The 27,338-nt window shown below is 60.4% G+C and overlaps 2 protein-coding genes across 9 annotated transcripts; one reads left to right on the top strand and one right to left on the bottom strand.

The window, feature by feature from the left end:
- The first annotated feature begins 4 nt into the window (after positions 1-4).
- On the top strand, positions 5-10,765 carry RER1 (retention in endoplasmic reticulum sorting receptor 1). The gene is made up of 7 exons (XM_057550329.1): positions 5-167; positions 3,671-3,752; positions 4,773-4,877; positions 6,638-6,737; positions 7,962-8,040; positions 9,172-9,307; positions 9,888-10,765. The coding sequence occupies exons 2-7, from the start codon at positions 3,672-3,674 to the stop codon at positions 9,975-9,977; spliced, it is 591 nt and encodes a 196-aa protein (XP_057406312.1). The 5' UTR covers positions 5-167; position 3,671; the 3' UTR covers positions 9,978-10,765.
- An 84-nt stretch (positions 10,766-10,849) lies between these two features.
- PEX10 (peroxisomal biogenesis factor 10) lies at positions 10,850-17,229 on the bottom strand. Of its 8 annotated transcripts, none has more exons than XM_057550282.1 (6): positions 16,985-17,229; positions 15,936-16,016; positions 15,135-15,541; positions 13,693-13,843; positions 13,538-13,603; positions 10,850-12,630 (listed from the first exon to the last, which is right to left on the bottom strand). In XM_057550282.1, exons 1-6 carry the CDS (start codon positions 17,094-17,096, stop codon positions 12,527-12,529), a joined length of 921 nt encoding a protein of 306 aa, XP_057406265.1. In that variant the 5' UTR covers positions 17,097-17,229; the 3' UTR covers positions 10,850-12,526. The 8 variants fall into 8 exon arrangements, with proteins under 8 accessions (XP_057406265.1, XP_057406232.1, XP_057406243.1 ...); XM_057550249.1 differs by having other exon boundaries at positions 13,468-13,603; XM_057550260.1 differs by having other exon boundaries at positions 13,693-13,868.
- Positions 17,230-27,338: the final 10,109 nt, after the last annotated feature.

Raw genomic sequence — 27,338 nt, forward strand, 5'->3', positions numbered from 1 at the left:
CCGCCCCGGCGGCCATCTTGAAGGCCCGGGAGGCGGCGCCGCGCAAGACGGAGCGGAAGTGCTCGGCTGCGTCTTCCCGGACCGAGCGAAGCGCCGGCGCGGCCGCCACCCGCGTCCTCCTTCTCGCGGCCCTCGGGAGACCGCGCTCGGCCGCAGTGGACCGCGAGGTGCCGGCGGACGGGGCGGGGCGGGGGCCGGGGGCTTGGGGGCCGCGCGCGGGGCCGGGGCCGAACGGGGCCCCTGGGGTCGCCGCGATGACCGGCTCCCGCCCCCCGCTGGCGCGTCCTGGAAGGGGTCGGCCGCCCGGCCGGGGCCGTGGGGCCTCGGTGTTCTCGCCGAACCAGGGCGGTCTGCGGGATTTGGGTAGGAAGCGTCGCGGTGGACTTGGGTCTCTTGAGGTCGAGTCCTGGCCATTCTGCGAACCGAGGATTCCGAGCGCTCGGGCCGAGCCGCCCGACGGCGCCCCGCGTGCTGGGCCCAGAGCTTCCTCCGGAAACTTGCCTTGGGCACTGGGCCTGGGAGCGTCCCGGGGCGCCTGCTGCTCGGTCGGCTGGGTCTCACTTCTGGGGATGTGTAAGGTGGACCCCCCGGGGCCCCCGGTTCTGGTGGTGCAGGTGCGGTGTGGTCAGGGCCCGGTGGAGACGGGAAGGTGGTCACGCCCAGGGGAGGGAGCAGCTGGCGGCGGGGCTTGGCCGAGCGCTCGAGTGGATGAGGTCTGGAAGGGCATTTCAGCGGAGGGAACAGCATCAGAGGGTGAAAGTGTGGGAAATTACCACGCTGGGGACCCAGGAGGAATGGGGAGGGGGGATGAACGGAGAGGTAGTGGGAGCCAAACAGTGGGTGTCCCGTGCGCCGGGCGGGACTGTCCTCTGTGTGATGGGGGCCATCTGAGGAGGGAGGTCCACTCCACAGACAGGTGCAGTGATGACTCGAACTCTGTACGCAAATCTGCACACGTGATACTCCTGGTCTCCGCTTGGAATGGTTTTGTCTTGTTTTTGCCTTTGTTTTCTTGAGGTTGAGGCTGAAGCAGTGACATCCAACAGAGAACTTACCCACTGCGAGCTCTGTGCCGCGCCCTGTGGGCCGTGGGGCTGGCAGTGGACAGACAAGGCTCCCCCTCAGGAAGCTTGCGTTCTAGTAGGAGGCGATAGAGAGAGAAAGCGGAAAGCAATCAGAAACGATCGTCACACAGAATAAAACAGGGTGACGTGATGTGAGGGACCGGCACCTGTTGGACAGTCACAGGGCGCCTCTCTCTCGAAGGCGGCCTTGGAACAGCAGAGGGAAGAGGACCGCAGACGCCCAGCCCTGCGAGGGTTGCCCCGATCGGGCTCGGGAACAGGTCTGACGTGTGTGAGGGAGACCCGCTCGCTCCCTCCCTCCCTCCCTCCCTCCCTCGGCCGCCCTACGGGCCAGGCCTGCTGCTGATGCTGGCCGCGCACTCCCACAGAGGCCCGGGAGGGGCCTGCGGTGCTTTACAGATCCGAGTGGGGCCGGCCGAGGTGGCCTGCGGGTCACGCCATAGACAGGCCGTTTGACTCCAAAGTTCACGTTCTTAACGTCGCTGTCGGCAAGCTCAGCCACGGCGTGGAGCCGTGTGTCACCACGTATGTCGTTTGCCAGGTGACCTGAAATTGGCTGTTTTGTTTTGGGAAGATTTTCCACATGTTCAGTTGAAATAATGAGACTTAGAAGCGGTCATTTCTACCTAGGGCACGTACTTTAAAGGAATAGCCAGGTTTTTCTAATGTTCATCTTAATACCTCAGCTCAAGTAGAAGCGTTCTAAAGGTAAACACTTTGGTCATAAAAAAGTAAAATAAGGGGTAATTTGTATGGAACCGAAGGATAAATGATGTTACTGATGTAGCTCTCTGCTGGCCTGGCTCTGGCCTAAAGAGGGTGGCTGGCTGTCCTAGGTAACAGGCTCTAACGTAGCCCGTTTTAAAACTTGGAATTTTCCCCAGTTGAACGTAAAGACAAACTTTCTCAAACGACAGGACTAGGAGCCACAATTCACCTGTTCAGTTCAGCCTCGGCTCCCCTGAGAGCAAAGGGCATTTCCCAGTCTCCTCCGGGGCACTCCTGGCACTCCTGCGCCCGCTAGCCTAGTTGGCCCCCTCCACACGGCGGCTCCAGGAAATGGTGTCATTGAATGACAGACTTTTCAGCACAGATGTGATGACGTGTGTGGTGGGACTGCTCGGGTTACTTTAATACCTGAGCTGTACAGTTGACCCTTGAACAACACAGGCTTGGACTGCATGGGGCCACTCACGTGTGGAGTTTTTCCACGAGAAGAGTACTGCGGTACTGCACAGTCCGTGGTGGGCTGAACTGCGGACCCAGAAGCCGACTGCAAAGGTATACTCGGCTTGCCGACTGCGGGGGGCCGGCGCCCCTAACTCTGCATTCTTCGAGGCTCAGCTGTAACGGGCGCGTTGCTCCACTTGGGACCCGGGATCGCATCGTGAGCCTGCTGGCTTGCTCAGGGCTCGTGGCGAGGACGTGTCGGCGGGCGTGGGTTCAGGCCCCAGCCCCGCTGTGCGCAGGCCGGGCGACGGGGCAGCTCGGGCCGTCGGGAGGCGCGGTTTTCTGTCTGAATGGGAAGGGCTGCTGTGCCAGCAGGTGCCATCTCCCCGATGAGGAAACTGAGGCCGCACAGCCGTGCCACTCGGGCCCTGGAAACAGACTCCCGGCTGGAGTCCGCCTCTGGTCCCCAGCCCTGCCGTGGTGCCGGATCGGGAAGGAGCCGCCCGCAAGTTTGCGGGCGGCGAGAGCTTTGCTCTGGCGTCTTCACCAGCTTCAGGCTGGCAGGGCCCTCCGTCCTCTGCATCCTCTGGTCCCGAGGTTCAGGCGGGGGTGTGCTGGGCTGCAGGAGCTGAGGTCAGAGCTACGCTTGACTTTGAGAAGTGGCTTAAACTATTTGGGGCTGGATCCTCTGCTGTGGAATAGGGGTGACGATGCCCTTGGCTTCCCTTAGCGACCTGGGTTCTCGCAGGCTAGATGCGCGTGGAGTCGCACGGCATGTTGAAATGGTCAGGAGCAGATAGGATTACCTGCACGCACAGATAAGGAACTGGGACGCAGACGGGCGCTCACCTGAGGAGCTTGGCCATGGAGTGGGGACCGGGTCTGGGGGGACCTGGAGGTGCACAGCGGGCACCGTGGGCAGCGGCCTGGACGGAGGGCAGGGCAGGGCCTAGGGAAGTGGGGGCACCAAGGGGAGCCCGAGGAGCGGCAGGAGGAGGTGCTGGAGGCCGGCGAGCCCCGGGGAGGCTTGGGCGCCGTGGCCCGTGCTGTGGACCGGCCCCGGGAGGTGGACACAGGAACGGGGCCACAGGACTTGGCCGTCAGCGAGGGCGGCTCCTGGGGACCTGCCGGAGGCGTGTGAGGCAGGTGACATGAGCAGAAACGGAAGTCCACCCGGTGCTGCTGCTTCGCGTGTCACATGCCTTCCTGGCTCTCCACCAAGGCGTGTTGCTGGCTGGTTTCTTTTTTCTGGGTGACTGGTGGTAAAGACACACAGAAGGAAGCCACGGCGTGGATGAAACAGTGACTACTGAGGAAACCTGCTTGACGGTGTTGATGAAAATAGGGCAAAATGATCCAGTCCTTGAGTGCTTTTTATTGAATTTAAAAGTATGTTGTATTTTTCTTGTATACAGCATGTCCGAAGGTGACAGTGTGGGAGATTCCGTCCACGGGAAGCCTTCTGTGGTGTACAGGTTCTTCACAAGGCTCGGACAGGTTGGTTTTTGGGTCAGTGAGTTGCAGAAACATTTAAATGAGACTTGACCCTGGGACGTTTCCCTGGGGGTAAGTGTGCTGGCAGCCCCCGCAGGGTGGGCGGCACCTCCCTGGGCCTCTCGTTCACCCTCTCGGAAGCTCTTCCCATTGCCGTGCGGGTGCTGGGTCTCCTGAGGTTCAGGCCACGTACTTGTCTTCTGTGTTTTTTTCCGACAACTTTTAAAATGTGAAAACCATTCTTAGCTCCTGGGTGGGATGGAGCTGGCAGCCCCTGCTCTGCCCTTGCTGTCCCCTCGGCCCCTCTGGCCCAGGCCTGCGCTCCGCGGCAGGAATACCCCTTGGGGCTGCAGCGAGGCCTGTGGGTTCTGCAGGAAGGAGTCTAACTCAGCGAAGAATCTCACAGTTTGGTTCAAAACTAAAACTGTCTTGATTTTTAAAATTAAAAAATAGCGTCTGGAAAAGTTCATAATTATTGAAGCCAGGTGATGGGCACATGTAGGCTCATATCCTCTCTCACGAATGGTTGAAATTTTTCATAATTAAAATCTCAAAATTAAATTTAGACTACACACGTGTATATTAATTACACACACGTACACGTGTATGTAGGCACACGTGTGCACATATGTGAATCTAAGGATTAAGGCAGTCAGCCCTGCAGCTCTTGGGTGGGCTGGGACCGGCTCCGGGGGGAGCGGGCTTTGGGACGGGACCTCGGGTGGAGTCCCACGTGCAGGGTGGTGACATTCTCCTTTCTCTGTCCCATCCTCTCGGGGGTTGAAGTTCAGCCTCCCCACGATGGCCCCTCGGGCCGATGCTGTAGGACCACGTGCTGCGAGAGGTGGTTCTGTAGTATTTTTGCTTAAGGGGTGGACTTGCCTCAGGAAGCACTGCAAATCTTGGATTAATTGTAGTCACTGCTTAGTGCCATTGACTTAAAGTCTGAGGCAAACGCTGGCAGGAAGTGTGCTCTGCAGAAGGAATTGCAGGGTCTCTGTAACTTGGGCGCTCTCGTTCCAGATCTATCAGTCCTGGCTGGACAAGTCTACGCCATACACGGCTGTGCGATGGGTGGTGACGCTGGGCCTGAGCTTCGTCTACATGATCCGAGTTTACCTTCTGCAGGTCGGTGGGGGGTGGCGGTGATGAGTCACCGCACTGCGGTGTTGGCTGGGGTGCTGTTTTTCCTTCTGTCGCTGGATTAGGTGGGTTTACGGTGAAGGAAAGGGTCTCTAAAGATCATTTTTCAGTTAAGCACCAAGCATAAGAAAGACTTCAGTGACTGTCTTTAAAGGGGGATTGTTTACATCCCATCCTGAGTTCTTCGTATTCTCTTGCTGGACTTCCCAGGACAGTCTTGGTGTCAGCTTGGTGAGGTGACAGTGCTCTCCAGTGTCCTGGTCTGCACAGGGGACCTTCTGGCGCTCTCTGACCCTGCCTCGCGCGGGACTTTCAGGGGCTGGGGACTCTAGGGACAAAATCACCTGGACTGGCCACCCCATTCCCTGGGCGCTGTGAGCCGTGCTGGTGTCCGAGGAGGGCCGGGTGGGGTGACCAAGGGTGGCACGGCTCCTCCAGGGGACGGACGCCCTCCCTGCACCTTTGGTGAGTGCCGGGCTCCTGGACGGGAGTGCTCTGTAGGTCCTGAGAGGAGGGCAGCTCGTGCTCCCTTGTGCCCAGAGGAAGGAGGCTGAGGCTTTTTCTCCTGCTCCTTGAAAGCGAACACCTCCTTCCAGGTGCTTCCCAAGGTGTAGGCGTACGTGTGTGCGTAGATGGATACTTCACCTGCTGGATGCTATGCTGCGTCCAGGGCTGTGGGGAATTCTCACCTAAGCTAAGTGTAGAGAACTGTCCTTGGATGGTATTGTGTCTGCGTTCCTACAAGGAAGCCTCGCCCTGGCTCGGTGCAAAGGCGGTGGGGCCCCGGTCCAGCTCTGCAGCAGGGTGCGGTCTGTATTGGGTGTCTACAACTGATGTTCAGTTTGCTGTGATCGGCTCTAGATTTTTTTAAGAAACTGGACCTTGGTCCATTCTTAATGGAAAGAATGACCTAGAAACCTTGACTTGGGGGATTTGGGCGGGGGCATCTCGTACGGGTTGGGTTTCCTGTGCTCTGAGCTGAGTCTCTGCCCGACTTGGCATCCCTTCAGACTCAGCCCACCCTGGGGAGCTGTGTGAACATTCAGCTGTTAACGCTTCACATTTAGGTTTTTGTTGTTTGACTTGAAAACGTTTTAAGGCAGAAGGGGCTCATCTTGTTTGTGTGAAAATGTTCAGGCTTTTACAGTTGGTCCTGCAGTGCAGCTCGGGTTCTGATTGGATGAAGTCTCTCCTCTAAGAGCGAGTCACGTGGCACGTGTGCCCCCTTCTCTGTGCTGCCTGAGGGGGGTTTGGCTCCACGACACTTTGCTGACTCGTGCTTGGTTTCCTGATTTTCCGGCTCTGGATTTCTTCTGGGCAAATGTTATGAACATTCCTGACACGGTGTGTGGTGGTGTGAACCGCCCGCCGGAAGGAGCTCGAGCCCCAGTGTCTCAGGCTGGTCCGGAGCCTGCGTCTGGGTCAGGGGCCGCTGGCTGAGGGCAGGGCTTGTGACCCGGGTGTGCAGCTCGGGCGTGAGGCTTTGTGAAGCACCCCCGTTTTTGCTGCCTTCCGGGGGGCTGGTGGCTTTACATTCTGGGTGCACCTAACTGGACCCTTGAAAGCGTTTGCTGTGTGGACCGTGGCTTATCCACTCTCAAGACCCCTCGGTACCGTTTAAGAGAAACTGTCAGCGTCAATGGCCACTGCACTTTGGTCACTTGTTACAACTCCACGTCCTGGTTCAGTCCAGACAGGGGATGGGTTCAGGGTGGCCTCACTGACCGTTTCTCCTTCTCTTCCAGGGTTGGTACATCGTGACCTACGCCTTGGGAATCTACCATCTAAATCTCTTCATAGCTTTCCTTTCTCCAAAAGTGGATCCTTCCTTAATGGAAGATTCAGGTAGAGTAGAGACTGTCCACTTTGTTTGGGGAGAGTTGTGGTCTTTCTATACTTCCCAGGATTAATCTATTTTCTCTGGAAACATTTGAAATCTAAATTTTGGGGACTGTTCTCTGGGTGCTTAAAATGTACCTGCAACTTCTGTGATCCTGGCCAGTTTGTGGAACGACTTGCTAAGCCCTTGTGACAGTCACAGGAGGCAGGCGCTCCTGTCACCCCCGTTTGGCAGATGAGGAAAGTGAGCCGTCGGGCTGTGGAACCTGGCGAGGTCCCACGGGGGCGGGGGGAGCCAGGGCCTGCTTCCTGGGTAGCCGGCCCGTCCACGTCCCCTCCACGCTTGCCTGTTAGGTCCCTTTCTCACAAAAGCAGGCTTCCACGGCGGCTCCACGTGGCTGACTGAGGCCACTGGCCCTCCGGTGTCCCCTGAGGGCGATGGGTTGAAAGGTTCGTGGCTCTGGCTGCTCCTGGCGTACCTGGGCCAGATGGGGGCCTTGGCACACACCTGCTGGGCCAGCTGGGGGCGGGGATGGCTCACGACCAGATGCTGAGGCCTCCATTCCGGCACGTCGCAGCCCCTGTTGGGAAAACCCGACGCAGCTCCTGCGGAGCCCGTGGAGGCAGAGGCACACTTTACGCAGCCTGTTCGCGTCACGATCGGAGCCTGTGTGTTTTTTCTGTGGAGTATTTGTTGAAAATAGCAAAGGAAACAACCCTTTCGTTTGGTGCTGCATTGGGGGATTAGGAAACAAGAGGCCCTTTCAGTAGGCCTCAGTTTCTCCATCTGTTAACTGGGGAGGGCACCTTCCCGCGTGGGGTGGGAGGCGGCTCGCGGCTCACTGCAGAGGGTGGCCGTCCTGAGCCCAGCGCCCCTGAGAGTGGATGCACGGCTCCCGCCTCTGTGCTCCCGTGGCCTGTGGACGTTCATTCTCCCTGTACCTCGTGTGGTACAGTTGACGCGTTCCTGAAAATTGGCGTGTGGTTGAATTTTTACGTGATCACTTAAAGTGGCCTTAAAAAGAAATTCTAATACAGATCTTCTAAAGCAGTGAATGGGTTTCTAAATCAACTGAAGGTTCCCATTTTACGTCCGGTTAAAGGATGTAAATCTGTATGTCACGTATCAGGCCTGCTGGTTCACAAGCTCTAGGGAACCTTAAAAGGGCAGCGGTGGAAACGACAAGGTGCGCCGCCTGCCTCACCTCCGGGTGACATTCTGCCTTTCAGACGATGGCCCCTCGTTACCAACCAAACAGAATGAGGAGTTCCGGCCCTTCATTCGAAGGCTCCCAGAGTTTAAGTTTTGGTGAGTCACTTCCTAACGGTGGTTGCGAAGGGCGCTCGTCCCCACGCATGGCCGTGAGACGGGGGCAGGCGCTTCGGTCCCAGCGAGCCAGCAGCTTAGACCCCTTGGAGAAACGCCAGTTGTGTTGTGTTTCCTCGTTTTGAACGTTGACTCAACCCAGAACGTGAAGCGTGCCCGCTGGGCGTGGAGGGGGGTCACGGGGCCTTGCAGTGCCCACCCCCCTCCCAAGGTGACACCGCTGCACCTCGATGCTGCAGAAAAGAGGCTGCTTCTGGGGAGGCGGGTCCCGGGTATGCGGCACACTTGGCCTCGGGGGGGGCGCTGCTTTGTGCACGGCGCCCCTCCCGGTGGCCCGAAGGGGGACCAGCTCTCTCCCCACTCGGTCCTCGGGGTGGCCTGGGCGTCCCCAGGCTTCCTGGAGGCGGTCACGTGTGTGTGACGTTGTGACAAGGATGAATGTGACAGGAGGATGGAGGTGACCCGCTAGTGTGTGTGTGTGTCGGGGGGGTTAGTCTGTGACCGTGTCTGTCCTGTGTTGTCACAAAAGTGAAGGCAAAGAGCTGCCGCCCTTCAGCCTGTCCTCCTGGTGCAGGGGTGGCCGTGCAGGCGCTCGGCGAGTCCCTGTGGGATGAGCGTGAAACGCCGGGCCCGGGGCTGCCCACCCTCTGAGGTGGCCTTTGTTCCCTAGGAAAGGGAGACCAAGGGGGATTTTAAGTAGGGCTGTGACCCTTATGGGTTGGGCTCTAAGCCGGAGGGAGGGCGGCCCTGAGGCCTGACTCCACCTGCTTCTCCTGGGGACACTGCTCGGCCACTGGGGGACAGCCTGCTGGGCGTGTGGGACTCAAGCCTTGAGGCTCGGGACTGGATTTCTAGACGTGGGCCCCAGCAGCACATGGGGGGCATCTGCATCTGCCAGCTGCCGGCCTGGGCAGTGCCAGGGCCCCCACTACTGTTTTACACTTTATGTAATTTCAGAAAACTTCGAGTGTTCAAGGGACTAAGAACGCTGTGTCCGTGGTCACACGTAGTACGTCAGACATGCCACACGCAGCGCCCAGCCCACTCCGCAAGTGGAGACCCACACCCTCCTCGGGGCCGCCGTCCAGCACTGACCTTCTCTCCTTACGTTAGGCACGCAGCGACCAAGGGCATCCTGGTGGCCATGGTCTGCACCTTCTTTGAGGCATTCAACGTCCCGGTGTTCTGGCCCATCCTGGTGATGTACTTCATCATGCTTTTCTGTATCACGATGAAGAGGCAAATAAAGGTAAAAACCCAGATGGTTCTGCACTGTGAGACAGTGCCTCACGGTACTGGTAGCTTTGGGAGAGCCGGCTCGGGCCCGAGACACGGGAGGGCCGTGTGGACCCTGCTCTCCCTGCAGGTCCGATGGGTGTGGTGCCCGCTCCCCGCTCCCCGCTCCCCGCCAGCGCAGCGCAGCCAGTTAACACCCTCAGGCCTGGCACGTCATACTGCGGGACAGTCGGGGCCCAGGACCTGCCGGATGGCGTGTTCTACCAACATCACCTTAGAACGGGCCTGGCCAGACAGGGCGGTGCGGCTTCATCCTGGCCTCCCCGCCACCACAACCACCTGGGCCCGGGTGCCACCCATCCCACGTCCCCAGCTCAGTAGCGCTAGCCTGTCCGGCACACGGGGCGTCACGAAGCCCATCCCACACCCTCAGGGTTTCCAGCAGCTCGGCCGGCTCCACTGGGCAGTGGGGGGACGGGGGCGTCCGCCAGAGCTCTGTCTCCACGCCCGGTACGTGGAGAAGGTGGGGCTCAGAGTTGGAGGGAAGGTGGGTCACGGGGAAGCCGTGCTGAGACGCGTCTGCCTGTCCCCAGCACATGATCAAGTACCGGTACATCCCGTTCACGCACGGCAAGAGGACGTACAAGGGGAAGGAGGACGCGGGCAAGACATTCGCCAGCTAGACGTGGCCGCTCTCCGCGGGCCCTGGACGGCTGCAAGTTGCTGTGACGCCGTCTTCTTTCCTCACATAAAGTAGTTGATTACAAGGGAGTTATTTTCTTTTTAAAAAGGAGCTTCAATTATTTGTAACTGAAATATCAGGTTCTTGAAGAAACTGGCATTTAAACCGAATCGCGTTGATTTATTTTCCAGTGCCGGTCAGGCGTCCAGACGCTGGCCTTGCAGAGCGCAGGCCGGGTGGACAGCCGGGTGGGCTGGGGGGCGGGGGCGGGGGGCCGGGCCCGCGGAAGGAGCCAGGACGCCAGCTGCCGCCTCCCAGGACGCTCACTGTGGCCACGGAGGACGCTCGCCCGTCCGTCCGGCGCGTGGAGGAGATTCTGCAGCAACTCCGGGCTCTAATGCCGGTTTCCAAATTTCATCTCGCTAGAGATGTGTTGAGTTGGCCTCTATCATAATGACTCAAAACTTCGTTCTTAACTACCATGATTGCTTCTGAGGGCCTGGAATTATAAATATATATATTTTAATTGTTTGAGATTATTTTGACACATTTCTTTGATACGTGAAGGGTTGTTTTAACTTAAACGTGTTCTCATGCAGCAGCCCCTTTTCAGAAACACCTGGCAGGAGCAGCCAGTTCTGTGGCTTTTAACACATGGCTTCCCACTTTCTACAGGGAAACAGCTCTGACCTGCATGTCAACTTTTTTGATGTGATAAAAACCAATACTCTTAAACATTTTACCGAGTGACTTTTTAATTCCAACTTCATTAAAGACAACGTCCCTGCTCGCCTGTAGTCTTCATCTAACCCGCTACGCCTCCGGCACTGTGAGGGCCTGGCGGGGGAGTGTGGCCTCCCTGGAGGGCGGGCTCTGCTGCTGAGGCCGCGGCCCAGACACCGGTGTTCTGTTCCCACTCCCTGCTGCAAGCGCCGTTTCCACCTGTCTGCGGGTTTCAGACATCGAGTGTTTACCGCCTGGCTTTTCTTTTGCCAGTTCTTGCATAGCTGAAATTGAGCTCCTCTTGCTTTTAAGAGGCCGTAGGAAGACCATTTGTGTACCTGATCCTGAATTTTAACTTCATGTGTAAATGATGTCCAAATCGGTACTTTTATTACCACATTATGGCACCTGAGGTGTTCAAACTCTAGACTTTATTTTGTTTTTCATACTGTTTTCCTGGTAAATGCACAGGCCTGAAATACGGGAAGTTGCGGGCACTTGGTGAGTGTTAAGTAAGGGGTTTTGGGAACCATGGAGCCTCCCCTGGGGCTCCTGCCTGTCCGGAGCAGGGCCCACGGTCACGGCCTGCCTCTGGGGCTGACCTCTGCTCACCGAGGAGTCTCTGTTCCTGCATCACCGCGCCCACAGAGTCACGTGGAGGGAGCAGCAGCCTGCAGGGGCCCTGGGAGGGCCCCTTTTCCGTTCACCTCATGGCGCTAACACACCAGCACTTCTGTGGAATTGGTGTTGTAAGGATGCCTACGGCAAAGTCCTGTCTCTGCACAGCTTAGGTAGATCTAAAAACCTGAAAATAACAGAAAAGGTGGCAGGAAGTGTGTTGGACACAGCAGTGAGCTGGTGTAGGCAAGCTGGCCCACCACCCGCTTTGGAGACGGGTGGCCTCAGCGGGTCAGGCTGGCTGGGGCCCGCCAGGCGCTCCAAGCAGGAGGAGACCGCTCGTGTCGAACGGCCAGGACGCACACTTCCGTTTTATTTATTTTTAAAATTTATTTATTTTTGGCTGCATTGGGTCTTTGTTGCTGAGCGCGGTCTTTCTCTAGTTGTGGTGAGCAGGGGTTACTCTTCATTGCGGTGCGCGGGCTTCTCATTGTGGCGTCTTCTCTTGCTGTGGAGCACAGGCTCTAGGCGCGTGGGCTTCAGTAGTTGTGGCTCGCGGGCTCTAGAGAGCAGGCTCAGTAGTTGTGGCACGCGGGCTTAGCTGCTCCGCGGCATGTGGGATCTTCCCAGACCAGGGCTCGAACCCGTGTGCCCTGCATTGGCAGGCGGATTCTTAATCACTGCGCCACCAGGGAAGTCCTCCATTTTCTAAAACGGGAAACAAACTTGACATTTATTAGAAGGCACCTGCCAAATGTGTTAGGGGGCGATCACGGCTCCTTGCTTTCCGGGAAGGGCTGTGCCCCCTCGCCCCAAAAGCCAGCTCTGGTGACAAGGGTTAAGGTTTGTGGGCCGTTGGGGCTGGAAGACTGACCACGCCGGGAAGGCACGCTGCTGGTTCTCGGCGCCTGCTCGGTCCTGGCCCGTCTGGCCCCACCCTCACTGTGTGCCTGGTGTTGGATAGAAATGACCGGTTTGGGGAAGGGAGGGAAGTTCTGTTTAAGTGCTGAGCTGTCTGGCTGGCAGCCCTGCAGGCCCTGCCCAACCTGCCCTGAAGCCATTTCACGGCCAGGTCCAGGTCCAGCGCTTGTCCTCCCCGGCAGCTGGCACGGTATCTTATGTGACAAAGAATAAAAGACTTGAGAGTTTCACGATTTCTGTGCAAGTAAAGTCAACTTGTCAACCTTGAGAATAAACTTCCTCCCGACATCAGGAAAGACTCCTGGGTTCCTCCCTCCGTCGGGTCAGCGGTAGTGCCGCAGGTAGACCAGCTTCTGGGGGAGGAACTTCTCCCTGCAGAGGGGACACTCCATCTGTGGGGGGAGGAGGAAGGTCACGGGTTGTGACCCCTACAACCCCGGGGGTCCCTCCCCCACTGGCATCTCCAGTAAAACACGGATGTACACACGTCTCTATTAAGACAGAAAAACATTTTTTTGAGATGATGCAGGCAGTCGGGGAGCAGAGCAGGGACGGTGACCAGCGAGGAGATGGCCAGGCCACGGGTGACTTGGGACAAGGGAGGGCGCTTGGCCGCGGAACGACCGTGGCTGCCATGAGCCTCTCGGAGTTGCTGGGTGTGAGCTCACGGGTCCCCTGTCCCCACCCTCAGGGCCGGGTCCCTCCTGGCCCGGGAAGGTCAGCCCCTTGCCTGCCAGGCACGCATGTGCCCCGGGGCCTCGCGGCGCGGCCTGCAGCCACCCGCACCCCGCAGGCCCTGAAGAAGGCTCCTTGGGCAGCACGTGGGCGGGACACGCCAGTAACGAGGCGGGCTTGGCCTCGGGCCCCAAGGAGAGACGGGCGGAGGTACATGGGGGCCCGGCACCGGCCCCTCCCTGAAGCCAGCACAGGGCTAAGAGGTGGCAGAGCTCCCTGCTCTGGCCCCTGGACCCCACGCCCTGAGATCTCAAGGCCGAGCAGGCGGCTCTCGCTCCGAGGGTTCCCAGGTGGGTGGCCGGGGCCTTTCGGGAGCAGAGCCGCCACAGCGGGCTTCCGGCCACCGCAGCTCCCTGCCGCCGGCCCAGCCGGGGGCTTTCAAAAACAGGCCCCCCACCCCACCCCACCCCACCCCGAACGAGCGCGGCTGTGGAGGCAGGCAGCGGGCCCAGTGCAGCGGGGGTGGCCCGGGGGCCTGTGCTCAGGACGCCCACCTTGGTGTCGGCCCAGTGGGTGATGCAGCCCCAGCAGAACAGGTGGCCGCAGGGCGTGGCCGTCGAGTACCTGCGCTCCTCCAGGCACAGGGTGCACAGCGAGGTTCTGGAAACTGCTCTCTCCTCTGCGTAGCTCCTGGCAGGAGAGGGGGGACGACGGGACAGAACTGAGCCTGAGTTCCGTGTGGCGCTGGGTAGCCCCTGCCCCGGCGCAGCCCTGCGCACCTGCGGTGGGACAGGCCACGCTGCGGCCTCCACTCCCTCTGGGCGCGCTGCCTCTGCCGGAAGCCGTAGAGCTGCAGGCCCGCGGCCAGTACCAGGTGCAGCAGGGACACGAGCCCCAGCAACCTGTAGCTGGCACGGGCCCGAGGGTCCTCTGCGAGCGGGTGGCGGACACGGAGCTGTCAGGGAGCCGGGTTGGGAGGGGGGACAGTCACATGATCCGTTGGCACGAGGCACTGAGTGGCCCAGGGGCCAGGCCTCCCCCGTGGGACGAAGCCAAGGCCTGCCCTCTGGCTGCGGGATGGGGCAGGAGCGCCTGGCAGGCTCTGCGCTGGGCGGCAGCCGGGGGGGCGCAGCTGGACAGCTCAGGGCCTCACCCCCCGCGGGAGCCCAGCGCTGAGCGAGGACGGCCACGAACCTCGAAGCCTGCAGTCACTAGGCTGCAGGCAAGGTGTCGCGGGGAGGGGGGACGACCAGGCCCCCAAGCCTCATAGAAAAAGAACTGGCAAAGAAGCCTGAGCAGGGGCGCCCAGTGGGGTGGGAGGGGCGCCAAGCGTGGCACACCCGCTACTCAGCCCCATGGGAGGAAGAGAAGCTCCCGCTTCTAGCAAGGCACCAACCACCCGGGTGATGTTCTGCAGCTGGGACTCCCGGCCACGTCCCCCAAGGGAAAGCTGCTTGCCCCCCGCTTCTGTCTCATTCCCCCCAGGGAACGGGGACAGTCAGGTCAGCCAGACTGGCCAGAGCTCGGAGCCCGAGAGGCAGGGCCCTGGGTGCCTGTGTAGGAAGAGCCCCGTGGCAGCCCCCAATGCCCTGACTGGGTTGAGCCCGTGCTTCCAGGCCCCTCTGTGGCAGCAGCTTAGCAAACACCCTACCTAACAGGTAGAGCAAGCGCGGTGAGGACAGGGGCTGGGCTGAGGAGAGGGGGTGCACGTGCCCAGACAGCACTGCCAAGGGAGCCTGGAGACCTCCGGGGAGGCAGGGGGCCCGAGGGAAGGCCCTCCGGATGAACCTGGGAGCAAGGGCATCAGCTGAGACTCAGGAGGGTCGGAGTGCCTGCGGTGGGCGGAGCCCAGGGGAGGCTAGCGGGGATGCTGGCGGCAACAGGGTCGCTGTAGGGTCACCATCGGGATGTCCCTACACCTGACCCTCTGTCCAGGCGGCCTGGAAGGGTGGGCATGGGGCCCAGAAGCCGGGGCCCCAGGCCTGCGCTCAGGGTACAGAGTGGGGCGGTCACACGTGCTGGCGGCAGGAAGACAGACTCGCCCTACCTCAGGGTTTATGGAAACCAGACTTCCGCAGGTCTTTCAGCAAAATGGGACCTGACAAGACCCACGTTTCCAGTGGAGGATTTCAGCTCCGGCCCTGTGACTGTGCTTGGGGACAGAGGCCCTGAAGAGCAGTCCCCTGCAGAAGAGCGGGCCCAGGCGGCACCTGTGACTTACGTAGGTGATGCCTGTGAACCTCTTGGCCAGGTGGTAGAAGGCGCCATGGATGTAGAACCAGGCGACGTGGAGACGCTGGAGGCACCCGAGGCCCTGCCTGAGCACCAACACAGCCCGCAGGAGCGTCCCCTGCTGCTGCTCCGTCAGGGCGGCCGTGCACCGGCGCACCCAGCGCCTTGCCCCCGACGGGCCACGGGCACCGGGGGCCAGGCTGCCCCGCGAGGGCCAGGCGCCGTCGCCATCGGCCTGCAGCTCGTGCTCCAGGTGGAGCAGGGCCTTGTCCAGCAGGTAGGGCAGGACGGTGTGCAGCGCCACCAGTACCCCGCGGCGCAACCTCGAGGGCACTCGGCCCTGGGTCGGGTCCACCTGCACGATGCTGACGTACTCCTCCCCGAGGGTCTGGTAGCCTGTGGGGAGACGGACCGGGGAGACAGACAGGCAGGGACCTGCCAGCGACCTCCTCCTCTCTACCGGGTCCCTACGATCCTCACAGCCCAGGCCCTGTGACAGGGCTCAGCGCTGGGACCCCTCTCGGGCCACGGGTTCAGCCATGGAGAAACGGTCCCAGACAGATGTGACGGGTACTTCAGAGCTTCCAGAGGCCCCAGCCTGGGCTCAGGGCCTGGCCTCCCACCCAGGGAAAGGGCTCAGGGTCCCCTCCTTCCCTGAGGCTGCATGCGGCCCAGCTCCGGGGACACTGAGAAGCACCTCCAGAAGCTTCTCACTCTGCTGGCAGCCCCTCTCCTGTCCTCTGGGCTCGGCGTGTGTTGTGGGCCTTGAGTTCCTGCCAGGGGCTGCTACCTGCCAGTGTAGTGAGGCCAAAGTAGGCGACATCCGACACCAGCTCAATCTCTCTCCTCCACTCCAGCCACTTCTTCGCACCTGAGAGGAGGAACCACGTCATTTCTGAGGGGTTGGGGCGAGGGTGGTGCAGCGTAGATTAGGAACAAGCCTCCTTCCTGCTGCCAAGGCCCAGCCCCGTCACCCTTCCACGCGGCCGAGACTGTCCTAAACCACACTCTGCTCTCTCCCTGGCCTCCTGTGCTGTCCACTCTGCTCCATCTATACCTGCCTCGCTTGGCCCACTGAGTATCCTGAGAACTTACCAACCTGCAGCCACCTTCCCGTCCAGGACCCGCCTGGGCAACTGCTCTAGAGCCCAGAAGGGCCACAAGAACAGTGTAGTACAGTGACCAGGAGCTCAAGCTGAGACCACCCATCCAGCATCAAATCCCAGCTCCCACACTGCTGGTTGTGACCTCAGGAAGTTACAAGATCTCTCTGGAATCCCCACTTCCCTGTCTCTAAGGAGAGGACTAGCAGCAGGTCCCACTCAGATGTGTTGAGAATAAAATGAGTTAACGTTCTGAAGTACGGAGAGCAGTGTCTGGCACAGAGTAAGTGAATGTGTTAGCAAAACGAATACACGGGCCATTTGTTCTGATCGTGTCGGGTCCCTCTCCTGCTCAAAACCTGCCCATGGCTACCCGCCAGAGTCTACGGCCCAGCCTCGCTTCGGCTGTTCCGAAGAGGAGCCCGCTGTCGTCTGGAATCCACCCCACGCTCTTGCCCCTCCACTGGGCTCCGACGCCGCTGCTCCACGGGAGACTCCCCGTGTCCCCAGAGCCGTGGACTCTTCCACGCCTGGTGCCTGGCCCCCACCCCCGCCCCCGGCAGCAGGCGGCAAAGCCCGGGGCGCTCGCTCCTTCCTTCGGCTCAGGTCTTGGGGGGGCGAGCAGGGCCTGGCCGATCCTGCGGAGGGCTGACCGGAGGGCCTGAGGCTCGTCGGCCCTGAGGCTCGTCGGCCCACTTCGCGCCCCAACGGCCTCCGCGGCCCCGCGGGGGCTCACCCGCGAGGCTGTGCAGGGCGCCGCCCGCCGCGCTCCGCAGCCCGCCGCGGTAGTAGTCGTCCTTCTGCGCCGCGCGGACTACCTCCGGGGGGCTGGCGGCCGCGGGGGCCATGGCCTAGGGTCGCGGGGCCGCGTGGACCGTGGAGACCGGGGAGATCGTGGTGACCGGGGAGATCGTGGTGACCTGGGGCTGCGGCGAAGCGGATAGCCACGCCCACGCGGCGGCGTCTCAGGACGGCGCTGGGCTCGGCGTGCGGCGCAGACCTTGTGCGTCACAGACCTTTGCGTCACGGCGCGCGCGCGTCCCGGGGCGGGGCCTGCGGCGGGGCGGGGCTGACGGGGCCAGTGCGTGGTAGGGCCGTGGGTTCCGTGCGCGGTCGGTACGGGGCGAACGCGGCCCGGATGAGGAGCGGGCGGAGGGCGGGAGGGGGCGGGTGCGCGGGGTGGGGGGTTGAGCGGCGCAGGGTGGCGAGCGGCCGCGGGGACAGCCCCCAGGTACTGCGAGAGGCATCAGAGCTAGAGGGGGTGTGCCGACGCCCCGTGGGGAGGCACTTGCCCGCCCCTTGGGGCCGGAAGTAAGGAGGGCGCTCGTCTCCATCCCTGCAGTGCCCTCCGCGGGGCGCTGGCACCTCCTGTGTTCTCATCCCCGCGACCCCCACTGCGGGCCCAGGAAAGGTGCTCTGCGGCCTGGGGCGGGGCAGGGAGCTCTGATTCTTGAACCGCGGTGTTTTTACTGTAGGCTGCCCAGGCCCCACAAGTGCAGACCCCTGACCCCTCCCAGCTGCTCTCAGAGGAGGGACCGAAGAGGGCCTGGGGAACTTGGAAGGCCATGCACCAGAGGGGACAGAGCTAGGAGAGCCCGGCGCCCAGGCACAGGCCACAGCTGGACTTGAGGAGGGGCCTGGGGGGAGGGCAGTGGGAGGAGGCAGTGGGGGTGCCCTGAGGGCTCTGGGTCTGGAGCAGGTCATGGCATCTGTGTGTGTGCCCCAGTGGAGGGGGTGCAGGGGTACCCCAGACAGACCAGAGGGCCCTGTCCTGTGGGCACTAAGGGGAGCCGTGGGCCCAGCAGGAGAGAAAGAAGGCAAGTGGGCTGAGGGGGCGGGGGAGCCACGGGGCCCCCCTGACTTCGGCCTGGAGGGCGTGGGTTGAGACAGGCTGCAGCTCTCGGCCTCACTTCTGCTCCCATATCTGGGCGTCAGCTGTGGGTACGTGCACAGGCTGGCACGGCTCAGCGACACAGAACCAGGCCTTGGGGACAGGCTCAGAGCTCGTTGGGCCTCCACCAGGGGCAGGCAGGCACCTTTTAGAGGGAAGGGGCAGGACCTGCATGGTCCCGCAGTGCCTCCTGCTACCGAAGCCCCCGTGTCCCTTTGGAGCGGTGCCCCTGTCTGTGTACCCAGTTTCCTAGTCGCAGAGGCCACCTGTTGCTTTGGTTTGCAACCAGGGGTGGGCCCTCGGGTGGGGGCCAGGTGGAGACACTGAGGCCTCACAAGTTTCTGGCCAACTAACAGGCTGGCCCCTGAGACCCCCTGGCCTATGGGCTTGCATAGATGGATGCAGTGTCCACCGGCACCAAGTCAGATCTGGAAGAGGTCTTGTCCCCTTCCTCAGGGTCACCGGCTGGTTCCTTAGGGAAGCCTGAGGGGTGGGGCCTGCCCAGGGCACCTCCTCCACTGGCTGGTCCCGGCTCCCTGCCCAGAACTGCATCTTCCCAGTCTTCTAACCAGCACAGCTGTACTGGGCAGGGCAAGGCCAGAAACAGTGTTACCACGCGTCTGTCCTCGGGGACGTGCGGCCTGGGGTCCAGCTGGGTTCAGATCTCCCCAGTGTCCTCACTTGCCGTGGGGCTGGTTGGTTGGGGTGGCCGCTGGCGCCCCAGGGCCCTGCTGTGACTTGAGTTTGGGGTCAGAGCCCAGAATGGCCAGCAGGTGGTGCCGTGGGCCCATCTGCTCCACCACGTTAGCGGGTAGAATTATGGATTGGGGAGTGAGTTTCACCCCAAAGAGTGAATCTGGATCAGAACCAAAGGAGAACAGAGTGACGACTCGCCGGGTGCAGAGATGGCCACACGACTAAGGAGGGGGACGAGATGGTTTCAGAGGGAAGTCGGGTGGGAGGGACAGACAGAAGTCCCTGCCTCATCAAAAGTCAGCTCTCCGGGTCCCCTGGCAGCCAGGCGAGCTGGAGCCCTGTGCGCTGCCCGCTGTGTTCTCGGGTTCTGGGATTCTGGACGGGCTGGAGGGATGAGGGCTCTTGCTGGAGGCCTCACCGCGTGACTTCTGACCTGGCTCCTGGGACAGGAAGGGGAAGAGCCGTGTGGACTTCAGGGAAGCGGCCACCTGCGCCGGGCAGAGGTATCTGACCGGGGTCCAGCCCCAGCGTGGGGCCCTGACGTCCACTGCTGTGTACAAACCGAGCGTGCTGAGCCAGGAACCCGCTGTGACCTCGGCTGTGTGACCTCATCCACTGGGACCTCTCACACGCACTGTCTGACCTCCGGGCCTCAGTTTTCTGGTCTCCGGAATGGAGATGCCGATACAACGAGCTGATGTTTATTAAGCGTGTCCTCTGCGCGCATCGGCAGACGCAGGCTGCGTCTAAGCTCGTACTGCTCACCGCACAGCAGGCCAATAATAGATGAGTTGTTGGGACAAGGCATAATGACTTTATTCAGAAAGCCAGCAGACCGAGAAGATGGTGGGCTCGTGCTCCAAAGAGCCATTGTGCCTGAGTTAGAATTCAGGCTCCTTTTGTACTAAAAGGGGAGGGAATAAAGTCAAGCATTTCCTGGTTCCGGTCAGCCTCCGGAGGGGACATGTGAATTTCTTCCTCCCTGCAGTCATTCACACGTGGGCCTGGTCAGGATGTTTCCTGTGAGCTAAACAAAGGCATTTTAGCTGAATGCTCATAACCTGGGAAGCAGGGTTCCCAGAGATGGGCCACTATGTAGAATTTACACTTACAGGCAACATCCCTGTAGTGATTAACTTGTAGTAGAATACAAATGTTCCTCCCGATTACATCACCACCAAATTCATTCACTTCCTCCCATTGTCAGATTGCTCCCTCCTCCAGGACGTTCACTGAGCCCGGCTGGGGGTGGGGGTGGGGCGTGGCCCTGCTGCACCCCTCACTCTCCCAGCTCCCCCGCTCATCTCCCAACCTCCCACAGCCCCACCCAGCAGACTGGTGGGCAAGCCAGTGGCCAGCTGGTCTGTATCCCTTTCCTGGGAGGCTGGCTTCGCCCGACACGGGCTTCTTGCTTGGATGGCTGCTGTGCCGTGGAGCCTGGCTCGGGAGCACCTGTCGGGAGAAAGGAGGAGGGGCAAGGTGGGTCAGCTCGAGGCCCCTGATTCTAGCCAAGGCAGTCTCACTGTGTGACCCCTCCTGCCCAATCCCAGGGCTCAGGGTCATCCGAGGCCGGCCGGACAGCGGGCTGGGTGCACCCCTGCCCTGGGACTGTGGGGTGGGGTGCTCCCAGGCAGAGCCTTCGCTGGACCCCCTGTATCCCCATCCAATAAGGGGGAGCGGGTGTTTCTCACCGTCGGAGAATGGCAGAGGGGCCACTGAGGCTGAGATGCCCACCCGGTGGTGGGGGTGGAGAGACACGGGTTGCTGGGGACCAGCCTTGCTGTGGGCCTGCGTCCATGACTGGGCAGGCGCCTTCGGGGTGTGGAGCAGAGGTGGGTGCTGCTGCCCTTTGTGGGGCGTAGGGGTGGGCAACTGCAGTTCCGGCCCCAGGCCTGGGCGGGTGGAGAGCCCGGGGAAGCGCCCGCTGCCCCCCGCTGACCTTTGGGCACAGCACTCCCTCGGGACAAACCTGGAGAACAGGTTCCTCCAGCTGGCCGTGGTGGCCGCGCTGGGAGGTCTGGGAACACACCTCACCCCAGCAGGCAGCCGCGGAGCTGGCCCTGGGGCGGGGCGCGTGGGGCGGGGGTGCAGTGGGCACAGGGAGGGCTTGGCCGCCTGGGGTGGGAGGGGCCGTGGGCGTAGGTGGGCAGCCCCCCAGAACCGAGCTGGGACTCCCACCAGCCCCTTGGGCAGAGGCCTCCCCCAGTGCAGGGGTGGGAAGGCCCTGCTGCGGGACCCAGAGCGGTGCCCTGCCAGGGGCTTGTTGGGTGGGGCAGGACAGGGGCTGCCTGGGGCTTGGGCTGGTCTGGGAAGTAATGTCAAGCAATTTCAGGGCACAGGGGCTGGCCAGGGACTCTGCCGGTGGCCGGGGCCGGTTGTCCCTGTGCTGACCTGGGACAATCAGGCACGATTCCTGGCCCAACAGTGTGCTGGGACTCCGGGGCCGTGGGCCACTGTCAGAGCTTCAAGGGGGCGGGACAGGAATCTGGAGCCTGAGGGGCCAAGGAGGGAAGGGGCACCATCCATGTGGCAGAGCTAAGAGTCAGAGCTCGGAGAGGCCATGCCTGGTCCAAAGCAGGTGCAGGGTGAATCCCAGGTCTGTCTGGTCCCACATCTGGATCCCAACGGCTTTGCATGATGCCAGGGTGGGTGGGGGTGGTGTGAGTGCAATCATCATCTGGGGCTGAGCTGGTTGGTAACTAAGACCTGGACCCTAAGGGCCCAAGGAAGAGGTGATCTGGGAGGACTTCCTGGAGGAGGAGGCTTTGCACTGGCAGGAGAGGGAGGGCTCCGTCCAGACCAGAGGCCGTCCTCCCCGCCTCCCCTGGGGCTGGAGGGAGGGGGGAGAAGCCAGGACCCTGTGGGGTGGGGCACCCAGAAGACTGAGGATTTGTGGGCACCAGGCAAAGCCAGGGCGGCCTGAGAGAGGCCGCTGGCTGGGCAGGGGTGTTGACAGCGGCTGGCGCAGGTCACCCACACGCTCGCCTCACTCCAGCCCAGGGAACGGCATCCACTCGGGTCTCCACGTGTGGACGGGCACAGGGAGGTCAGGCCTGCTGTTGGGGCTCTTCGTGGAGGGGGCTGTGCTGGACGCTCCCTGGAGACGCCCTCCCCCCATGTCACTGTCCCCATGACGGCATCCTCCTAATGGGGGTGGCCACGGGGGCTGCCACCTCTGTGCTGGAGGTGTGACCTCGGGCAGGTCCTCACCTGCCAAATGGAGGATAGAGAGTCTTACATCCTGGGCCGGGGAGCCCCCGGGACCCACGCGTGTGCGGCGCGGGCGGCACGGGGCCAGCCCGAGGCTCGCTGTGGCTCGTCTCGCGGGCGGGCCCCGGGGGCTGAGTGGCTCGGGCTTTGCTGGGAGGTGGCGTGGGGGCCACGGGTGGTAGGGCCTCAGAGGTTTGCAGGCATCTCAGCAGCAGCAGTGCTTGGTCTGTGGACTCGGGTGACGGTGACAAGAGTCCCCGAGGGCGTCTCCCATCTGTTCCCAGCAGGCGCCCGGCGTGCGGCGGCGCTCAGGGTGTCTGTGTGGACCGAGCTCCGAGGCCAGAGCGAGTGGACAGACCCCGGTGCGTGGCGGGCACCGTCCACGGTGCGTGCTCGCCAGGAACCCGAGGCCACGGCCTGCCTTGCTAGCGCCCCGCCGGCCACGGCTGGAAGGAACCACTGTGCGCTGGTTTCCACCTCTGCATCCACGTGGTTCTGACTTTGGGTTTTGCGGGGGTTTGTCCTGATTCACAGTGACCGGTAGCTGCCAACGGCCAGTGCTTCTCACGGCCCCTCTGCAGCCTCGGGGTGTTTACTTTCAAAGTAGAAGAGCTGATGCTATTGAAGGCCCACGAGCTCCTCACTTTAGACGTGAGAGTCGTGAGATCGGGAAGCAACCAGGGCCTGGGGGCTGCAAGCGTGCGGCACGGGGGCTCCCCGAGGCAGAAGCGCAGGAGCCTGGCCCGGCATGGCCCAGCGTGGCCCAGCGTGGCCTGGAGCGTGGCCCGGGGTGGCCTGGGGCTTCTCCCACGAGGCGCTGTGTGGAGACAGTGGCTCCCGGTCTGTTGGAGGCCAGGGGTCGGGGTCCCCAGCAGGAGCCTCCGGATCCCCCGCCCGCCCCCCGCCCCGTCCCCAGAGGCCAGGGCTGAGTGGGGGCCCCAGGGCGCGTCTTTAGCTTTCTCCCGCTGGGTGTGGCAGCTGTGGCTGTTACCCTCACTTGGTGCCAAGTGTGACCTCAGCGTCCCCTGTGCTCCCCCTTCATCCAAACACCAGTCCCCCTCCCCGCCCCCCGCCACCGCTGCCCCTCCAGGCACAAAACTTCTCAGAGGGGATGCTCTCTTAGGATCCCCCTCCACTCTCCCCCTCCACGGGATCCGCTCCTGTTGGGGGTCCCAGCAGCCCCCGTGCCAGGCCCCCCAGGCCGTGGTCCTCGCCCTCCTCCAGGAAGGGGTCTGCAGTGGCCACCCCAGCTCGGGGCTGGTCTGGGGGTCTGTCCTCTCTGCCTGGCCTTGAGTTTCCCGCTGAATTTCAAGAGACAACAGACATCCAGGGGAAAACGGAGGGGCGAGCAGGTACCGGCCTCTGGACGGGGGGAGCGGGGGACACGGCTGGAGGCCGGCAGAAGGAGGGGCTGATGCCCACCCGGCAGTGCGGCGTGGGGGCCACAGCCGGCCTCCCCTGGGGGCGTGAGGACGGTGAGGGAGGACGGCGGAACGGGGTCGGGTGCCTGGCCGTGGAGATGGCAGAGCCGGGAGGAGCCCAGAAATGCTTCCCTCAGCTCCCTTGGAGGAGGGAGGGGGCTTCTGTCTGAGGAAGCTGCACTGGGACTGGGGACTCCCAGCCAGCCCTGGGCCCCAGGGACCAGACGGGCCCTTCTGGCTGCAGGGCCTTTGCACTTGCTGCCCCTTCTGCCTGAGGCGCCCCCTCCCGCAGATGGCTCCCCTCTGAGCCCCTTCGGACCCTCCCCGACACTGGACCTTTGTGGCGAGCGAGACCTTCCTCCCTGCCAGCCTGGGTACTACTGTGGGGTGAGGGTGGGTGCAGGGTCCCCCCAGCCGCCCCTGGGGCTCTGGTCAGAAGCTCTGCGTCCTTGTGTTAAGGACGCAGGGACGCAGGGACATGCCCTGTGCCTCCCTTCTCCCGGCCCCCTACCCCAAGCCTTGACTTACCTCTTCCACTCAATGGACACCACCCCGCCCAAAGACTTAGGATTCCATTCGGGGCCGCGGGGAGCTGGCGTCTGATGGAGGTGGTCTAGGCAGGACCTCTGCTGTCCCTTTTGGGGCCCTTCCTCTGGCCCCGGGGAGCCGTTTGACCCATTTAGCACCCTCCCCCACTGTGACGTGGAGACTGACCTCGCCACACTTTGCAGATTCTCGCGGAGCACGGAGGTTGGCAGTGACGCTTTTGTGGAGAGGGTGGGGCTCAGGCAGGACAGAGGGGCTGGAGCTGCCGGGGGGATGGGGGGGCTCCCAGGGCCCATCTCTGTTCATGGGGTGGACCCCAGTGATTGCAGCCTGGCTCCTGTGGGGTGTGCTTCTGGCGCAGGGGTGGGGAAAGCGCCCCCAAGGGCAGGGGTCCCAGAGCGTGAAGACATGGAAGGGTCTGTGCCCACCTGCCAGGCTGGGCTCCTCCAGACCTGGCTGGTGGACACGGCGCCTGCCATCTCCTGTTGGGGAAGGGCTCTCTGTGCACCTGCTTTACGGGCCAGGAAACCAAAGCTCAGGGAGAGTTTCTTCGCTACGCAGAGGCAGGCTTCAAACCAAGTTCCGACCTGGAGACGCCCACTTCCACAGCAAACTCTTCTGCAGGCCTCGGGCACAGAGGGCTCTGGGGACCACTCCTCTTCACATCCCGGCCCTGCTCTTGGCTGATTGGTGCATGGTTGATTGATTGCGTTCACCCCATCCAGCCCCTTCTTGGGATGCACTCTGATGGGTGTTCAGTGTGCACCTTTTGTTTTAGTTATTTTTCAGAATGCATACTGTGTTTTGTTGCACTTACCTTAAAAGTTTTTTTAATACAATTTTAAAGGTTGTACTCCATTACAGTTATTACAAAATATTGACTGTATTCCCCATGTTGTGCAGTACATTCTTATAGTCAATCTTACCCCCAATAGTTTGTACCTCCCAATCCCCCATCCCCATATTACCCCTCCCCCCACTGGTAACCGCTAGTTTGTTCTCTATATCCGTGTGTCTGCTTCTTTTTTCTTTCTTAAATTTATTTATTTATTTATTTATTTATTTATTTATTTTTGGCTGTGTTGGGTCTTCGTTTCTGTGCGAGGGCTTTCTCTAGTTGCGACGAGCGGGGGTCATTCTTCATCGCGGTGCGCGGGCCTCTCACTATCGCGGCCTCTCTTGTTGCGGAGCACAGGCTCCAGACGCGCAGGCTCAGTAGTTGTGGCGCACGGGCTTCATTGCTCTGCGACATGTGGGATCTTCCCAGACCAGGGCTCGAACCCGTGTCCCCCTGCATTGGCAGGCAGATTCTCAACCACTGCGCCACCAGGGAAGCCCCCTTCTTTTTTCTTATATTCACTAGTTTGTTGTATTTTTTTAGATTCCACATATAAGTGATATCATAGAGTATTTGTCTTTCTCTCTCTGACTTACTTCACTTAGTATGATAATCTCTAGGTCCATCCATGTTGCTGCAAATGGCATTATTTCATTCTTTGTTATGGCTGAGTAATATTCCATGTGTATGTGTACCACATCTTTTTTATCCGTTCATCTGTTATGGACATGATGGACACTCAGGTTGCTTCCACATTTTGTGTTGCAATTATTTTTGATCCATATCAATGTTAGCAGTGCAAAGGTTTTGGTCTCTGGACCCCTTTCCACTCTGAACAATTGTTGGGGACCCTGAAGTGCTTTGTGTCCAGTGGAGAGAGAGCTGGCGAGAGCCAGCTGTGAGATATCCAGTAATTCTGTGAGCTGGTTGTTAAACACAGCCATTATTAAAATCAAATTACGTAAACCATATAAGTTATGTAAAAGCACAAGCAATCAACACTCAAAACTTAGCACTTCCTAATTATTCACATCTTACTATTATCCATGTTCTTGTCTAGATAGGGTTTGTGTCTGTTCCATCTGAGGACTGGAAATCCCAGGGGATGGAATGTCGCCCATTTCTTCCCAACTCCGCGCTCAGTAATCTCACGGTCATAGCTTGACATTGGCTGCGGTGGGTGTGCTTACACCATGGGCATCAGCAAACACCATCCTCAGGGCTTTCCTCCCCCGAGAGCTGGCTGGTCAGTCTTGCCCAGCACACCCCTGGTTATGATCACCTGACAGTTACCACAATAGAACGTAAAAGTGATCATTAAAAAAAACAGTTATGGATGAGGCCTTACTAAAAATAACAATCAACTAATTACACGTTAATATAAATAACATTTTATGAAAATAACTGGTTTTTTCCAAACAAAAAATTCAGTGAGAAGAGGGACATTTTTTTACATTGTTGCAAATCTCTGTCGTGTTTGGGTAGAGAACACAGCATTCCATCTGTCCCAGTGCGTTGTGGTGAAGACTACGGGGACGTCTGCCGACTCAGGTAATGGTGGATATTCTCGGATGCTCCGCCAAAACGGAACAAATGAGAGCTTCTTTAAGGGAGCTGAGATGTGAAAGTTGCATCCCTGTCAACGGCCATCAGGGGCTCTGTTACACTAACACCCATTGGTCTGGTTTTCGCTTGGAAAGGATCTTCACTTGTGAGTGATTTTGGATTATCCTGTCTTGGTCGTCTGGGAAATATTGGTTTGCTGAGTTCGGTGGATTTTCCAAATGTTGACACGTTTCATTAGAACACATTAACACCACCACTCTCAAGAGAAACAGCCTTCACTGTTTGGAAGCTGTCAGACTCACAGTGGTGGAGTCAAGTTCTTCCAAATGCTGATGTTCACTTAAGCTGTGGCTTTGATTGTTGGCGACAGATCCTGTCATTTTATTTATTTTCTTTTGAAGTGGCGTGCTTACTTCACTTGTTTTTTTTTTATGTTTTTTTGGTTTTTTGGCCCCGAGGCATGTGGGGTCTTAGCTCCCCGACCAGGGATCGAACCTGCACTCCCTGCATTGGAAGGCAGAGTCTTAACCACTGGACCATGAGGGAAGTCCCCACTTCACTTGTTTTTGAGGAAACTTCTGCCAGATGTCTGCACACCCATACGGCATAGCCAGTTTGCCAGCTGTTCTTTCGGGTAAAAAATGGTGTCTGTGGGCTGTGTCCGCGACCATTTCGGGGGCGGCAGCTTTGTGTGTACTCGGGAGCCCTTCCCCGTGGTCTCGAACAGAATACTAGAAAGATGCGAACCCAGAGGTGAGGTTTAATCAAATTTGTCATTCTTACTGCTCTGTCGAGGACGGGCTCAGGGACACGGCGTTTTCTTTGTTTAATCCTGAGCGTGCCGTGATGCAGGAGGCGATACGGCTGTGGTCCCGCAGCCTTGATCTGTGCGGACTGTCACCCACTGTTGTGCAAACGTCAG

Source organism: Balaenoptera acutorostrata, chromosome 1, assembly GCF_949987535.1.
Source record: "Balaenoptera acutorostrata chromosome 1, mBalAcu1.1, whole genome shotgun sequence".
Lineage (NCBI taxonomy): Eukaryota > Metazoa > Chordata > Mammalia > Artiodactyla > Balaenopteridae > Balaenoptera > Balaenoptera acutorostrata.

Coding starts and splice junctions, on each gene's coding strand:
- PEX10 (XM_057550249.1), bottom strand. CDS start 17,096: ATGGCCCCCGCGGCCGCCAGCCCCCCGGAGGTAGTCCGCGCGGCGCAG. Junction 16,017..16,984: donor CGCCCTGCACAGCCTCGCGG/GTGAGCCCCCGC, acceptor TCCTCCTCTCAG/GTGCGAAGAAGTGGCTGGAG. Junction 13,844..15,134: donor GGTTCACAGGCATCACCTAC/GTAAGTCACAGG, acceptor ACCCGCTCGCAG/AGGACCCTCGGGCCCGTGCC.
- RER1 (XM_057550329.1), top strand. CDS start 3,672: ATGTCCGAAGGTGACAGTGTGGGAGATTCCGTCCACGGGAAGCCTTCT. Junction 4,878..6,637: donor TCCGAGTTTACCTTCTGCAG/GTCGGTGGGGGG, acceptor CTTCTCTTCCAG/GGTTGGTACATCGTGACCTA. Junction 6,738..7,961: donor TTCCTTAATGGAAGATTCAG/GTAGAGTAGAGA, acceptor TCTGCCTTTCAG/ACGATGGCCCCTCGTTACCA.